This window comes from Plecotus auritus (genome assembly GCF_963455305.1).
Source record: "Plecotus auritus genome assembly, chromosome: 2".
NCBI classification, from domain to species: Eukaryota; Metazoa; Chordata; class Mammalia; order Chiroptera; family Vespertilionidae; genus Plecotus; species Plecotus auritus.
Genome location: NC_137771.1, coordinates 168,253,381 through 168,269,271, shown reverse-complemented (window position 1 = coordinate 168,269,271; position 15,891 = coordinate 168,253,381). Strand labels below are relative to the sequence as shown.

Here is a 15,891-nt window from a genome sequence, read left to right as displayed (position 1 = left end):
CCCAACAGCCCTCCCCTGCTGGCCTGGTCCCCCCAACTGCCCTCCTCTGCTGGCCTGGTCACCCCTAACTGCCCTCCCCTGCAGGCCTGGGTCCCCCCCAACTGTCCTCCACTCCAGGCCTGGTCCCCCCCAACTTCCCTCCCCTGCAGGCCTGGTCCCCCCCGCAACTGCCCTCCCCTTCAGGCCTGGTCCCCCCCAAACTGCCCTCCCCTGCCAGCCTGTTCTCCCCAACTGCCCTCCTCTGCCCACCTGGTCACCCCCAACTGCCCTCCTCTGCTGGCCTGGTCACCCCTAACTGCCCACAACTGCCCTCCCCTGCAGGCCATCTTGTGGTGGCCATCTTGTGTCCACATGGGGGCAGCCATCTTGTGTCTTGAAGTGATGGTCAATTTGCATATTACTCTTTTATTAGATAGGATGGCAATATTTCATTCTTTTTTATGGTTGAGTAATATATATATGTTTTATATATATATTATATATATAAAACATATCTTCTTTACCTAGTCATCTATCAATGAACACCTAGGTTGCTTCCATATCTGGATACTGTAAATAACACTGCAATGAACATAGGGGTACACATGTGTTTTTTAATTAGTGTTTTTGTTTTCTTTGGATAAATACCCAGAGTGGGATTGCTGGGTCATATGGCAGCTCTATTTTTTTAATTTTTAAAGGAATATCTGTACCATTTTCCATAGTGGCTGCATAAATTTACATTCCCATTAACAATATACAATGAAAATACATTCTTGACTTCTTTCTAAAAATGTTGCCTAGTATCTTTCTACTGCTTTTTTATTACTTGTCATCAGAGTCTCAGTGGTAGATATTAAAGTAATTTGCTCTGTAGTATTGATAAACCATGTGTTCTGAAGAAAAAAATCTGTTTCCCAGCAGTGGTTAAAGGCAGGCAGGTTCAAAAATGGTTTTTTTTACATGTGTTAGTAACTGAATGTCTTCACTCTGCCTTGCAAACATGATCTACTTGCAAATGACACATCTATTAGCTTACTCCTTATTTGCATGAATTTTATGTACTATTTTTGTTAAACTATTTCCTAATATAAAGTGATCAACTTTATTTAGATTTAATAAACAGAAATAATTTTCATGGTATAGAAGCAAAATAATCCACTCTAGAATTTGAAGTCATATATTATGTTAAGACACACACACACACACACACACACACACACACACACACACATCTTCTATTTTGTAACACAATTTTGGGATCAGGAGTTTACTCACAGAGCTCTTCTCTGTCAAAGGTTTGTCCACTTCCACCAAACAGTCCCTTTAGGAAACCTCTGTTTTGAGCTTCTGGTGTCTCTATGGGGGTAAACAAATCTCCCAGCATGTCCTGTATCCAATTCAAAGAAAAAAACATTGGAGTAACTACAAATAAATTAATAGATCAAAAGATAACACTGTGGTTGTTAGAGCACATCATGAAAAGACAGTTTGCTTTCCATATTTTTCTATGATTTTGCTTTGTTCCCAGTCCTGTCTCTGTCATTCCCTCTCCTTTTCCTTTTCTTCTCTAGGAATTGCCATCCTAAAATTTTCATATTTCTGCGCTCTTATTTCCTTTACAATTAGAAAGCATGGGAAGATAGTATATTCACTTTAGGGTTAATTTTCATTTGGTCAATGACTATTAATCTAGACTTCTGATCTTTTTCAATTACTGTAGCTTCTGCCTGACCTAGTCCCTCTCCTAAACAAGCATGAGTTCCTTATGAAATGGGAAGCCTGTGGTGGTGTGTGGAGAAAGGTTGGATTTGTTTTTATATCAAGTACAAGATTATGAAATGGCTCAAGATAATTTAAATGAGTCAGATAGGCAGCTACTGCATGGTGAGGCACAGGTGAGTTGTTCTCAATTTGGTGTGCTTTAGTGACTGGAGAAAAATCTTGGAAATACGGATGCTCAGGCTTTACTCCAACACAATCAGAATCTACAAAAATGTGCTCTGGTTATCTCTACTTTATACTTGTTCTCCAGGTTTTCTAAAGCTGATCAAAATTTGAGAACTATCAATATGAGGGAAGGGACTTCAACCACAAGTCTTATCTGTGACCTAATGCCAGTTTGTCTAGGAGCTTGCTATATGACTTCATCTTCATCTCCCCTCACCTCCACTCAGCAGACCTGTGCTCTCCTCCTTAATCCTTTCTCTTTGGAATGGCAGTATACCATCTATTTAGTTTCCCAAGCTAGAAACCCAGGAAGAGTTATTAATTCCTTCCTGTCCCTCACTCCTACCGCTAATAATCCTCCAATCCAACTGATTACACTTCTTAGCTATTGAATCTGCTAACTTTCTCCATCCTCACTGCTGGCTGCCTCATTTCAAGCCACTGTTACTTTTAGCCTTAATTATTTTTAAAAAGTCTCCTAATTGCTCTCCCCACCTTCAGTCTTAATTACTCAAAACCAATTGTTATACTGCCACCAGAATACTAGTTTCAATAAACACTTCGCTAAATCTTTTAAATGACTTCCTGTTGCCCTTGGGGGAAATGTCCTTGGGATAAAAGGAGCTTAAAGGTGATCCAAGCTCTATGCTTGACTAATTCTCCAGCACCATCCTCACTCTTTTCACTTCCCAACTCTGAACTTTGTTGGCAGTTTCCTAAGCCTCTGGGCTTTTGCATGGCACTACTCTGGCAAGAATATCATCACCTTTCCACCCCCAGCCAGCCATTCCCATGGGGAACTCCTACTCACCCTTCACATGCTTTTTAACTGCCCACTTCCTCTTTTCATCAGCCCAGGTGCCCCTCTACATGTCTCTCCAGTACCGGCTCAGCCATCTATAGACAGCATTTCCGCAGAGTATTGTGGTTGTCTCCCTCCACTCTAGCAGATAGGACTTACATCTTGTTTATTATTATACTAGTAGCCCTGCACACAAATCCGTGCACCAGTAGCTCGCCAGTAGCTCGCTGCCGCCCTCCAGTAGCTCCCCCCACCTCCCTCCCCCTCGCCCCCCCTCATAGCTTACTGCCCTGCCCACCTGTAGCTCCCTTTGCGCCCCCCCACCCCCTTCATAGCTTGCTGCCCTGCCCCCTCCTGTAGCTTTCTGCCGCCTGCTTGTAGCCAGTAGCTCACTGCCGCTCTCCTGTAGCTCTCCACCTGCTGCCCTGCCCTCCTGTAGCTCCCTTTGCGCCCCCCCTCCCCCCTCATAGCTTGCTGCCCTGCCCACCTGTAGCTTTCTGCTGCCTGCTCGTAGCTCGCTGCCCCACCCTCATAGCTGATCTGTGATCCGGTCGTTACTGGGTTGGTCGTTACGCTTCACGGCGTAATGACCATTTGCATATTACATCTTTATTATATAGGATTCCTAGAGCCTAGCCAAGTACCAGGCATACAGGATCAACTCAGTATTTGTTGAATAATGATAATAACATTATTTTTTATTTTAAAAACTTTCTATATTTCAGGCACTGTGCTCAGTGCTTTATATGAATTCTTCCTTAATTATCACACAATGCTCTAAGGTAGCGCATACAGGTAGGCTAAGTAAAATACCCACAGTCTTGCAAGTGGGCAAAATACACTTAAATAGTTCAGATCTTATACTCATAAACTCTGTGTTATAATGAATGGCTTTTAGTTTTCTTATTTGTAAAATGAGGGGATTGAATCAATAAAATTTCTAAGATATTTTTAAATTTTTGTGACCACTTGTACTTACCCAAGGTTACATAGGCTTTTATATTTATTCTGTTTCTAGGCTATGCTTGCTGCCATGATCAAGGACAAATGCTCAATTCTAACCCACAGAATAAGTATGTGTTTCTTTTGTATGGCTCTTAACCAAATTAAGTTTTCCTTTAAAAAAGTCCATGAACTCCCTGAATTGTATGCTTAGTCTTTGTGTGTACAGACATATCCTCCACCCTGGAGGAAGAGTTTATCATCTTTCAGAGTATTCTCCACAGGTAAAAACAAAACAAAACAAAACCCAAAATTTAAAAATTAACCATTAATATGCATAATCTTAACATTTTTCCCTCATACTTACTTTTTCTGTGTATACCTAGAAACACACTTGGAAGGGTCACAGTGATGAACATAATATTCAAGACATGTTCTAGGAAAGGCATATTTATTGTCTGGCCCAATAATGTTTTAGCTTTTATTTTTAAAACAATGTTTTTTTTTTAAAAAAATATTTTTTAAAAGAGAAAAAGGGAGGGCGGGAGAGAGAAAGAAAGAAAGAGAGAAACATCAACTGGTTATGCGCCACTTTCCCCCCACCCTTTCCCCTCACACACACATGCACTCTGCACTCTGGGCATCAAACCTACAACCTGGGTATGTGCCCTAAGGGAATCGGACCCACCACCTTTTGGTGTACAGGAAGACGCTCCAACCAGCTGAGCCATACCGGCCTGGGCAGTATTTTAGTTTTTCGACATCTCTCTCATTCTCTCTCTTTTTACAACCATTCCAATGATTTTCTTGTGCCTGACCTACCTGTAGATTATCACACATTTCTTGGCTGTACGTTAACCGCTGAATTTCAGTAGGAGAGACCAGGTATAATGCCTGCCCTTCATTAGAAAAACAAAATGTCCGTGCTATCCTCATGTCTGTCAGTGGCAAATAATTAACATCCAACATTGGGCGAAGACTAGGCAGGCTGCATGGAAAAAAAGCAAATCCACATTTTATATTCAAATTGTTAGAAGCTTTTAATTTCTTAAAAGCTGTACAGAAAAACAATTTTTATACCTCTATTTTGTGGTTGTTTCTTTTTAATCTCTTGAAGTCTCAGTGTAATAAAATGACTTTGACATAAAACTGTATACATAAAAAATCATGGGCACAATTCTTTCTTAATCCATCTAGTATTTAGCAAATGTCTTTGAAGATTGGATTAAGTGAAGTGGCCAGCAATTTCAGGATACTTTTTGCAGCATTTCACAGGTTTCTACAGTGTGGTTATAGTCTTTGGTTATAACTGAAACACTACCGCTAGAAAGTGCCTGACTGCATACTTGGTCTTTTAAGACAAAACTCCTGAGTTTGAGGAAGTTATGAACTGATGGCGACATGGAGTGGGTCCAGTTCACTGTGCCTGGGAATGGAGTGGCTTTGCACTCCATTTCTTTACTCCCTCAGTACACAGGAAATGGAAATTACCTGTGACTACACTGAAGGCATGATTAATAAATATAAGCATGGCCAGAGCTGTAAGGGAATGAGAATAATACATAATAGATGAGAATTTGTACATCCAAATGAATACCACTCATCTCCTAGTGTCTTACCGAAAGGCTATATGCTTATCCTAATGTTATAGCCAATGTTTTCCCTTAAATTCATTTTTTTAAACAATGTCCCTTCGATACTGTCATTCGAGCCAGTTTTACAAACTACTGAAGGAAACATCTCATTGCTTGTAAATCACACCTCAAATGCCAAGTGGAGAAAAATAAACTTGTAATTATATCTCAAGCTTTGAAATCATCCTACTAATTCCCATATGCACAAGGATTTTAAATTATTCCAGATTATAAAACCAGCACTTTGAAAAAAAAGTATTAATTTACCATCTAAAAATAGTTTGCAATTACAATGTAAACCCTAGAACCTTACCATATAAAATGAGACCTGAAATATGTGCTATTGGAATAAGCTTTTCATGAGGTCCTAGCAGTGTGCTATCTAAGGTGGTAGCCACTAGCCACATGTGCCTATTGAGCAGCTGATATGTGGCTCGTCTGTATTGAGATGTTCTGTAAGTGTAAACTATATATTGGATTTCAAAGACTTAGTATGAAAAAAATCATTAAAAAGTATATGTTATGGCATTTCAAGTAACTAAACTCATTTGGATATGAGTCCAAAACACACCCAGTTAAATAGAATCCTTGATAGATTCAGTCAAATTAATGGGTGGTGGTGGGGAAGAGGTTAATTCATTAACATGTGTAAAATAGTGGATGCAAATAATACTTTATTTTCTATGTCTTAGAGAAGCTAAAAGGATCAAATTAAATTCTGTATGTAAAATTCTTATGTGGACTATGAAACATAGTAAAAGTAACAGTTCACTTATTTTCCTTACAGTTTCTTTATATTTCTAGTGCCTAGTATAGCTTCTGGGAGATAACATAGGCTCAATAAATATTTGCTGAATGAATGTGTGAGTGACTGGAAAATGACTCTTTCCTTAGATTCTTTAATGTCAATTAAAATACATTTTTATTCACAATGCAAAGCATTTTTAGTAAAACAAAACAAAACACCCAACCAAAACAAAAAATAAAAAAGCTAAACTCTTCTCAAATTGTAGAACAAAAAGACATTCAAAAAACACAATGAAACAAGGATTTCAGGTTGCTTCTTTATAACATCTTGCAGATTACACGTATACTTCTCAGAACTGTACCTTTTGGCACTGTTGTGATTACAGATAATTTATAAAGAAGGCAAGTACCTCATTATCATGATATGCCCATTGGCACAAAAGCATGCCAAGCAGGCACTGTTACACATGACCACCACGTCTGCTTGCAGTATAAAAGATGTCTCAGTGATGTTATGAACATAATGGCAAGTCTGAGAAGGCAGTGAGAAAACTTTGGCTTGTTTTTCTGAGCAGATTATTGTATACTGATGATCTCCTTTTTCTTGTGACAGAGAGGGGCAGTTCATGACCAATTTCCTTCTCCAAGATTTTTCATTTTCATCTATGTTGTTTGGGTCCCTCCAAACTTCATATGGTGGTTGCATTAATTCACCAGTTCGATCCATACAGGAGAATGTTAGCACAGCTCCTTTCAATGAGAGGAATGTACCTGTAAAAAACAATTTTATGTCATTGGCATGTGAAATTCTTTCTAAAACAGCTGTTATTCATCTATGGGCAATAAATGTTTTATATTATAATTTATATCTGTAGTATAATATTGCAATAATATACATGAATCAGATTTGTGAGTCCATTAGTTCCAACAACTTGCATGCATAGAATGTTAGTTCTGACAGGAGCCTAAGACATCAACTTGTTGTATGCTCTCAGTAGACTAATAAGAAAGTGGAGACCCAGAAAGATGATTAGACTTGGGCCAAGTCAAGTTAGTTGCTGAGTCTGGACTAGAACTCAGGTTTCCTGATTCCTAATCTGGTGTTCTTTCTTTATACCATATAGTCCCCCTTAAAATCCTTTCTTTAAAAAGCAAATTTCAGGAAATGTATAATTTTTATTTATTGAAATAATTTCAACTGAAAAAATAATCATGTCATCTGATTCCACTTCTCTCACAGGCTCATTCACTAGGAAATGTTGTTTTCCTTCTGAAATTGAGCACTCAGAATACATTTAATGCAGTTTTGCCATCTAGAGTCCATGCTAACAATGTTGATTATATGGAATAAAGCAAATTACCTTTGGTTCTCGGGCAGGCTAATCCATCTTTATACAGAAGAGTGGTTTACTCACCTGCATTCTCCAAGTTGAATATCCAGGCCAGATTACTACCTGTGGGTGATTTTCACCTGTCCCAGAAGACAGGATACTACAAAGCTTTGGAGGTAACTTGAAGATTGACCTTTTGACATTTCCAGACTCTCCCTTAAGCAGTGCCCTAGCAGCCTTTCCCCCTCTATGTTCTTTAACACCATAGAGAAAGGAACAAGATTAATCAAGCTGATAGGCTTCAGGAGTGTACAGAGACATGAAAAAGGAAGGTGATATATAAAAATACATTCCATTTAGAAAGTACTTTATAATTTGAAGTACTTAAAATTTATCACATTCAAATAACATGTTTAGAGCTTTAACATCTCAGTTGTGTTTTTAAACTCACTTTAAAACCAGAATGTGTGGCCTTTAAAACTGGAATGTCCTGCTAGGTAACTGAATAGGATAGGAGAGTAGGGGCTTAGGCCTTCAGTCCGAGGGTCAAGGTATAAAAAAAATAGCTCTCCCAACCTCTCATGAAGAAAAAATAATTCCAAAGCCATAATGAATAATAAGAATTAATCTAGAATTGATCCTTCTATAAAAGCACATCTCCTAACTACCCACCAAGGGAAAACTTTTCTAAGTATAAATATCTTAGCATCCTTAATTTAGGGATAGCCTAAGGTAGGTTAAAAAGGTAAAAAAAAAAAATCTACATTTTTAAAAGCCATTTTATTTATAACTGATACTTACAATCCGTCAGCATCAAAACGACAATTTCTCAATAAGCTGCCCTTGCAAAACAGCTGCTTTTTTCCCCTAATTTGTGGTCAAAAAGTCTGTTTATATTCTGTGTATTAATCTTTATCACTCTATCTTTAATCTTTCCTAACTTAAAACAACAACAACAAAAACTTTAAGCAAGTCAAAATTATAATCTACTATTTTGGAAATACACCTCAGTATAAAGTAAGCTTAAATTTAAGGGATTCTATAAGATCTTAACAATTCAGTCTACAGTAAATAACTGACCACACAATTAATTAGGGATTCCCTCTTAAAGGAGGCCTCACTGGCTAGAAGTATACCTGACTCCAGTTTTCTAAATAACCTGCCCTCCCTACTATAACCTTCATTCATTCAATCAACAAGTATTTACTGAAGGCTTACTACTAGCTCTGTTTTAGGCACAAGGACATAATCCTATATAATAAAAACCTTATACACTAAGTGTCCAGTTGTCTGGTCATCCATTCAACCAATCAAAGTATAATTTGCTAATGATATGCTAAGGCCACTCAACAGCTCGCTATGATGTGCACTGACCACCAGGAGGCAGATGCTCCGACCAGTAGGTTAGCTTGCTGCTGGCGTCTGGCCGATCAGGACTGAGCTAGACAGGCCGGACATGCTCTGGAGCCCTCCCGCAGTCCCTCTCTGGCTGGCCAACCTTCTGCATCCCTCCCTGGCCCAGATTGTGCACCAGTGGGGTCCCTCTGCCTGGCCTGCGCCTCTTGCAATCTGGGACTCCTCAGTGGATATTGGAGAGCCGGTTTCAGCCCCATGGCGGAATGACCAGTCGCTATGATGTGCACTGACCACAAGGGGGAAGACGCTCAATGCAGGAGCTGCCCCCTGGTGGTCAGGGTGCTCCCAAAGGGGGAGCACTGCTCAGCCAGAAGCCAGGCTCATGGCTGGCGAGTGCAGCGGTGGCGGCAGGAGCCTCTTCCACCTCCACAGCAGTGCTAAGCATGTCCGACTGACTGGGGAGCGGGCCTAAGCTGTCAGTCGGATATCCCCCAAGGGCTCCCGGACTGCAAGAGGGCACAGGCTGGACTGAGGGACCGCCCCCCCCCCCCCCGCAGTGCAGAATTTCGTGCACCGGGCCTCTAGTAGTGAAAAAAAAGGCAACCCCACCTCCTTCATAGAACTTACTTTCTATGATAGAGACAGACAATATATATGATTACTAAGTATATATACATATATATACACACACACACACACACACATACACACACATACACACACACACACACACACTAAGGGGAAACAGTAAAGCAGAAAATGTATAGGAACTATTGGGAAAGAATGTGATTAAATTTTAAGTAGGGTAGGTGTTATTGAATAAATGTTTGTACCTCTTCCCTCCCCAAATTCATATATTGAAGCCTTAACTGCCAGTGTGGGTGTATTTGGAGATGGGGCCTCTAAGGAAATAATTAAGGTTAAATGAGGTCATAAGGGTGGGCCTCTGATAGAATTTGTGTCCTTACAAGAAGAGTCTCTGTGGGGACACAGGAGAAAGGCCATGTGAGCACACAGTGAGAAGGAAGCTGTCTGCAACTCGAGGACAGAGCTCTCACCAGATACCAACACCTCTGGCGCATTGATTTGGGACTTCCAGTCGCCACAAGTGTGGGAAAATAAATTTCTGTTGTTTAAGCCACCTAGTCTGTGGTGGTGTGTTACTGCAGCTTGAACAGACAAAAGCAGAAGAGAAGGCACCATATTGTTGGGAATTAGGGCTCAGGAAACCAGCACAGAATGTTATATTCTGATTACTGTGATTATCCTTCATCTCTGATATAGGAATCTCATGTTTTCTATCAGCAATAGTGAAACTGACAACCTAAGTTTATCTGCAAGTAAACTTAACATCTGTAATCTCAACATTTTACAGATCCATGACTTCTTAGAGCTGTGAAGGGCAGACACATAGGAGATAAGATCAGAGAGATAATATGGAGCCAGGCCATGGAGGATCTTGTGGGACACAGTAAAAACTTAGATTTTTACTGAGTTTGAGATGGCAGGATTTTGAGAATAGAGTGATATAACATAATTTCCATTTACAGGGATCACTCTTCCTGCTGGGCATATCCTACAGGGAGTCAAGGTTGGAAGAAGGGAGAACAGTTAAAAAGTCAGTACAATAATCCAGGTGAGAAATGGATAGAGGCTTGCTCCAACCAGGTTAGTAACAGTAGAGGTGTTGAGAAATAATCAGCATCTGAGTATATATTAAAGGTAAAGCCAAGAGAATTTGCTAATAATTGGATTTAGAGTGTGAAAGAAACAAATTTAAAAATGATCCAAATAGATTAACTTTTAAAATACAATGCATGTTATAGTTTGAATTGTACCCCCGCCCATTCATATGTTGAAACCATAAATCCCAGTACCTCAGACTGTGACTTCAAGATAGACTTTAAAGAGGTGATTAAGTTAAAATGAGGCTGTTAGAGTGGGCCCTAATCCAACGACTAGTGTCTTTCTAAGAAGAGATTGGGACAGGCAGCCCCCAGGGGTACATGCATACAGCAGGATGGCCACCTGCACGTCTAGGAGAGGCCTCAGAAGAAACCAAAATTGCCAACACCTTAATCTTGGACCTCTAGCCTTCAGAAGTATGAGAAAATAAACTGTTGTTTAAGCCACATGCATGCATTTATGTGAATTTGCAACACTAGTAGAGAGAGCTATTCCACTTACAATCTATAATAATAAAAGTGCAATATGAAAATCGACCAGCCGAACAGCGGAACGACCATCTGGAGGACCTTCTGGATGAAGCTGGGGCTGCAAGGTCTGAGGCATCTGGGGGTGCGAAAGCTTTCTCTTGCACAGATTTCCTGCACCGGGCCTCTAGTCCTATATAATGAAAGCCTAATATGCTAAGTGTCTGGCATCCAGTCAGCCATTCAATCAAAGCATAATATGCTAATGATATGCTAAAGCCACTCAACTGCTTGCTATTAAGTGCACTGACTACCAGGAGGCAGACACTCCAACTGGTAGGTTAGCTTGCTGCTGGGGTCTGGCTGATTGGGACTGAGCAAAATGGGCTGGACATGCCCTGGAGCCCTCCCGCGGTCCCTCCCTGGCTGGCCAACCTCTTGCGTCCCTCCCTGGCCCCGATCGTGCACTGGTGGGGTCCCTTGGCCTGGCCTGTGCCCTCTCGCAATCCGGGACCCCTCAGGGGATGTCGGAGAGCTGGTTTCAGCCCAATCCTGCAGGCCAGGCCAAGGGACCCCACTGGTGCACGAATTTGTGCACCAGGCCTCTAAAAAGTATTAATTCATGTATACAAATTTAGCACATCCAGTTAACTAAGAAAACACAACTTTATCTAACTTACTATACCATATATGTGTGTTCTTTTAAATTAAAACCCCTTATGCTATCTATACCAATAAAAGCCTAGGTGGTCCTCGCGCCCTCACATCATCACAAGATGGCCATCCCCGTGTCGTCACAAGATGGCTGCCCCCACGTCGTCACAAGATGGCCGGCAGGGGAGGGCAGTTGTGGGCAAACAGGCCAGCAGGGGAGCAGTTAGGCGTCATTGAGTTGGGGGTGATCGGGCCGGCAGGGGAGGGCAGTTGGGGGCGATCAGGCCAGCAGGGGAGCAGTTAGGCATCAATCAGGCCAGCAGGGGAGCAGTTAGGGGGCAATCAGGCAGGCAGGCAGAAGTGGTTAGGGGCAATAAGGCAGGCAGGTCGGCAAGCAGTTAGGAGCCAGCAGTCCCGGATTGTGAGAGGGATATCGAACTGCCAGTTTAGGCCCAATCCCTGACGGACATCCCCCAAGGGGTCCCAGATTGGAGAGGGTGTGGGCTGGATTGAGGGACACCCCCTCCAGTGCACAAATTTCGTGCACCGGGCCTCTAGTATATTAATAAAATTCTTTTTTACTTAAGAAATGTTTTTCAGATAACTTTTATCATAAATAGGAAAGAGAACAAATTAAAAAAATATTAAAAAGAATAACAGGAGGAATCTCACTCATCTCTTCTTTGAATGAAAAAAAGATAATTCAAGTAGGTACAGAATACAACATATGCTTTGGGCAATAGGATAAAAAGGAAAGAAACTGTGTGAAACAAGATGAGAATTTTATCAAAGATGTTATGCTGTTATTTTCTGAGTCTATTTTTAAATCATTTACCTTATATTATCCATATCTTTGCCATTTATCCTATATTTGAGAGCTTTCCATTTCTTTGTCTTCCAAGACTTCTATTGCATTTTAATTTTTATCATATTTTTTATTTACAAAAAGTTCTCTCTTCATCTCCAATTGTTCTCCCCTCCCCATTTTTGCTTCATAGATGCAATAACTTCTCTCCCCTTCTCCAAGACATTAAGTTATCTATATTTTGTTTGAATAAATGTTTTCTTCTCCTTTCATTTTCACTGTTTTTTCTATGCTCCGCCTCTCCCCCCGCCAGAGCCACCTCAAGTCAGATAATTCTAGTTTAATTGTTCTGAGTTCTTCAAGAATGATACAAAAACACTCATAGGCTCTGATCTGGCATGGAACTTTGGAGAAATGCTTCAACTCATTAAAAATAACTTTTTAACTTTTGCATTGAGGTTTTTCTTCAGTTCAGTGCTTCTCAGGAACTTCTTTTCCAAGGTACTGTTTAGGTTGGCTGTTCCAGTTTACTACCATAGAAGTGGTTGTGCTATTTTGCCCTAAAGGAAAGGTAAGTTGCAATACCACAAATGTTGGAATAGTATATGACTTATGAAATTCTCAATAGTTCCTATTATACAGAATACATCAATACAATGAATGTATTACAATACCTTATATCTAAATTTTAAAAAGTAGCAAAGAAGAAATAACTAAAAACTCTTACCGCTTGGCAATACCACAACTGGCTCTGTGAGTCTTTGTTCCTCTGCTGAAGGGAGGCTCAGGGACATAATTAACACCATCCCCAGACTAGTTCCAACAAACAAACAAGGGGAGATGGTGGAGTCATTTTTCCGAGCGAAGGACTCCATGAAGTACAGTGCTGTAATTGCTTCTTTAGAGTCTTTGTCAATACTGGAAATGCTAGAGCTTCTAGAACGATTATAGGAATTTTCTCGGCTGTCTGTGGAAATTTAAAGAACAAAAATTAAATGTTAGTGTATTTCCAGAAAAAGTAAAGTCAGACTTAGTACATGAAAACCAAAATTATGAAGGGGACATAGAATTTTATTCTTTGTTAGCTGATCTGGAAGGCAGCTTATCCAGTTCGCCAGGTTATTTTGAAGAGGAAGAGACTAAAGTGCAGAGCGCAAATCAAAAACATAAGCAGGGCTGGGACTAGAACTTGACTCTCCAGTTCACTATGCTTTTCTCTCTACATCACCTCACATGTTAGTTGAAATTTTCTAATGTGGAAAAAAAATTTAGTCTAAATAGTCAAAGTTACAAGAATTTCTGGTACCATTTTAATTATGCTTCCCGTCTATCTCTCAATTGTTGGAAGTATTCCTAACGATTTCTTGGCAATTTCCACTTACTGACAACATGGTGGCTGCTAACATGAAGGATCACAAATGCTCTATGGCAAATACATTTCCTTAATGCACTTTTTGGTTTTGCTATATCTGGAGTAATTACAGTTGTAAAAAATTGAACTATTTACCAAGGCCAAACAGCAAATGTTATCTTCCTGAACTAATTCCCTGCTGCCTGCCTTGAATCCAAATTCAGTCCTAATTGCGTAGGGCCAAAAAAGGAGCTGTGGACAGTGCCATGCGATTGACAGTGGTAATCTTTCTGAGAGGCTTCAGCCCACTTAAAAAATGGGATGGTTCCAGGTTCTCCTGCTCATCAACACTTAACAGTGCACACACGCCAGCAGCATAAACTCACCACCTCAGTTAAAGAGTATTAGGAAGGTTGTATTCTTAGAAACTCCTCCAGAGTACAAGTTTCTCATATTCTTCTTTCTATTGCCTTCACTCACCTTTCCCTCTTGATAGGTAGACTATGACTCTTTTTTATAAACAGAGACTAAGTATGAATTCTCAGACTATTCTTTTTCTATAAAACAAAATATAGTATTCCTAATTTCCCCCTCCTATTCCTTGGCAAGTTTATAAACATAGTTGTTGTAACAGAATTTAGAGATGAGAATAAGCTTGGGAGTGCAGACAACAGATTAAGACATAGGTCTCCCTTTGTACAGAGGAGGTGGGAGCCCACCAATTGGCAGAGCCAGTCTGGTTTCAGAGGTGAAGAAGGAGGGGCAGTGGGGAATGGATTTAGAGTCAGGGCCACAGCCTGACCAGGGTCTGTTAGTCACTGCCTAGAGTTGACTGTTTTTTTTTTTTTTTTTTATCTTTTATACATGACCTCCACCCCTTGTCCTCCAGCTCCCAATACCATGGTATGTCAAATTTCAATTGTATCCACAAAAATGTGTGTTTAACCTACCTTCTGTTGTAACTGGTAAAGAAATCTCCATGCAGGCAGCTGACTGTGCTTTTCGAAAAGGTGGTCTTCCAGGACCCCAGCGGTTTACTTTGGAAACATCAGCACTGGAAAGGCGTTTTCCAGAACCGCAACTCTGAGAAGTTGGGCTTGTGCAGTGTCCATTTACATTATCTGTGCCAAGAGGAGAAGGCGGCATAAATATCAGAATTAAATCTTAATATAAAGGAATCCAAGTGTGTAGATTAATAAATGAAGAGTGAGAATTCTTTTTGTTCAAATCATAGAAATATGGCTAAGTCCTTGCTATTTTAAAATTTAGTCACAATTTCAGTAATTAGCCAAAAATGTCATATTTATTAAATATAAGATTTTAAAAATTTGACTAGTTAACACAGTTCAATATTCTACGTATATCCTCACTGTGTATTCTACCATTTAATAGCAATACAAAATAGGATACAGTACTAAACTTTCTTTTTATTAATATAGATAAACACCTATGTTTTGGAAGTGTTTCAAATGCTTGTAGATTAAATTATAGACTGGAAGCATTTTACTGTGTACAGTCGAGAATGGTACCTAAGAATATTCACTCTACAGCTAGACTGCCTGGGCTCAAATCCAAATTCACTAGTTTTATGAATTATTGGAGTGTTTATGCTTTAGTTTCTTCTGTAAATTGGGAATATTATCTGCCTCGTGGAGATTTTGTGATAAAACATGTCACATGCAGAAACACTTCCTGGTATATGATAAACTCTAAACTAAAATTAGTATTGTCACTTTTGTTTCAGAGAATTAACACTGCTCATTTCTAAGATAAACAGTACCGTTTATTTAGAGTGTGAGTTTAACTCTGTTTTGATATAACTTAAACTTGGAAATAACTGTACAAAATGTCTTTTTTTTCTTAATGCTAAACAATATTTGAAATATCATCTCATAGTTCTGCAATATTCAGAATGCGTTTTAAATGATCTTGTTTGGCCAAAGGACAATAGAGTTTAAAGGGGAATTCATGTTTAAGTCCATGTTGGACATGGGGCACTGGCTCTCAGTATCCCCTCCATTACAGCCTTCTATACTACATATTTGAAAACTTAAAATCGTGTATTTCCTATATTCCCTTGCAGCTTGTGCAAGGATGAGAATTAGGCTTCACTATTTGAATGCACTAGTGTGCTTTACTATTTTTTAAAATGAGTTAACAGTTATTGAATATTTTAAATGCCAGGCA

At 39.8% G+C, this 15,891-nt stretch overlaps 1 protein-coding gene across 1 annotated transcript in view; it reads right to left on the bottom strand.

The window, feature by feature from the left end:
- STXBP5L (syntaxin binding protein 5L) overlaps positions 1 to 15,891 on the bottom strand; it is a 228,629-nt gene that overhangs the window by 11,510 nt on the left and 201,228 nt on the right. Inside the window, 5 exon segments of the mRNA XM_080656813.1 lie at positions 1,258 to 1,369; positions 4,496 to 4,661; positions 6,465 to 6,825; positions 13,081 to 13,320; positions 14,655 to 14,825. Of these exon segments, the coding sequence (XP_080512939.1) occupies positions 1,258 to 1,369; positions 4,496 to 4,661; positions 6,465 to 6,825; positions 13,081 to 13,320; positions 14,655 to 14,825 (1,050 nt within the window).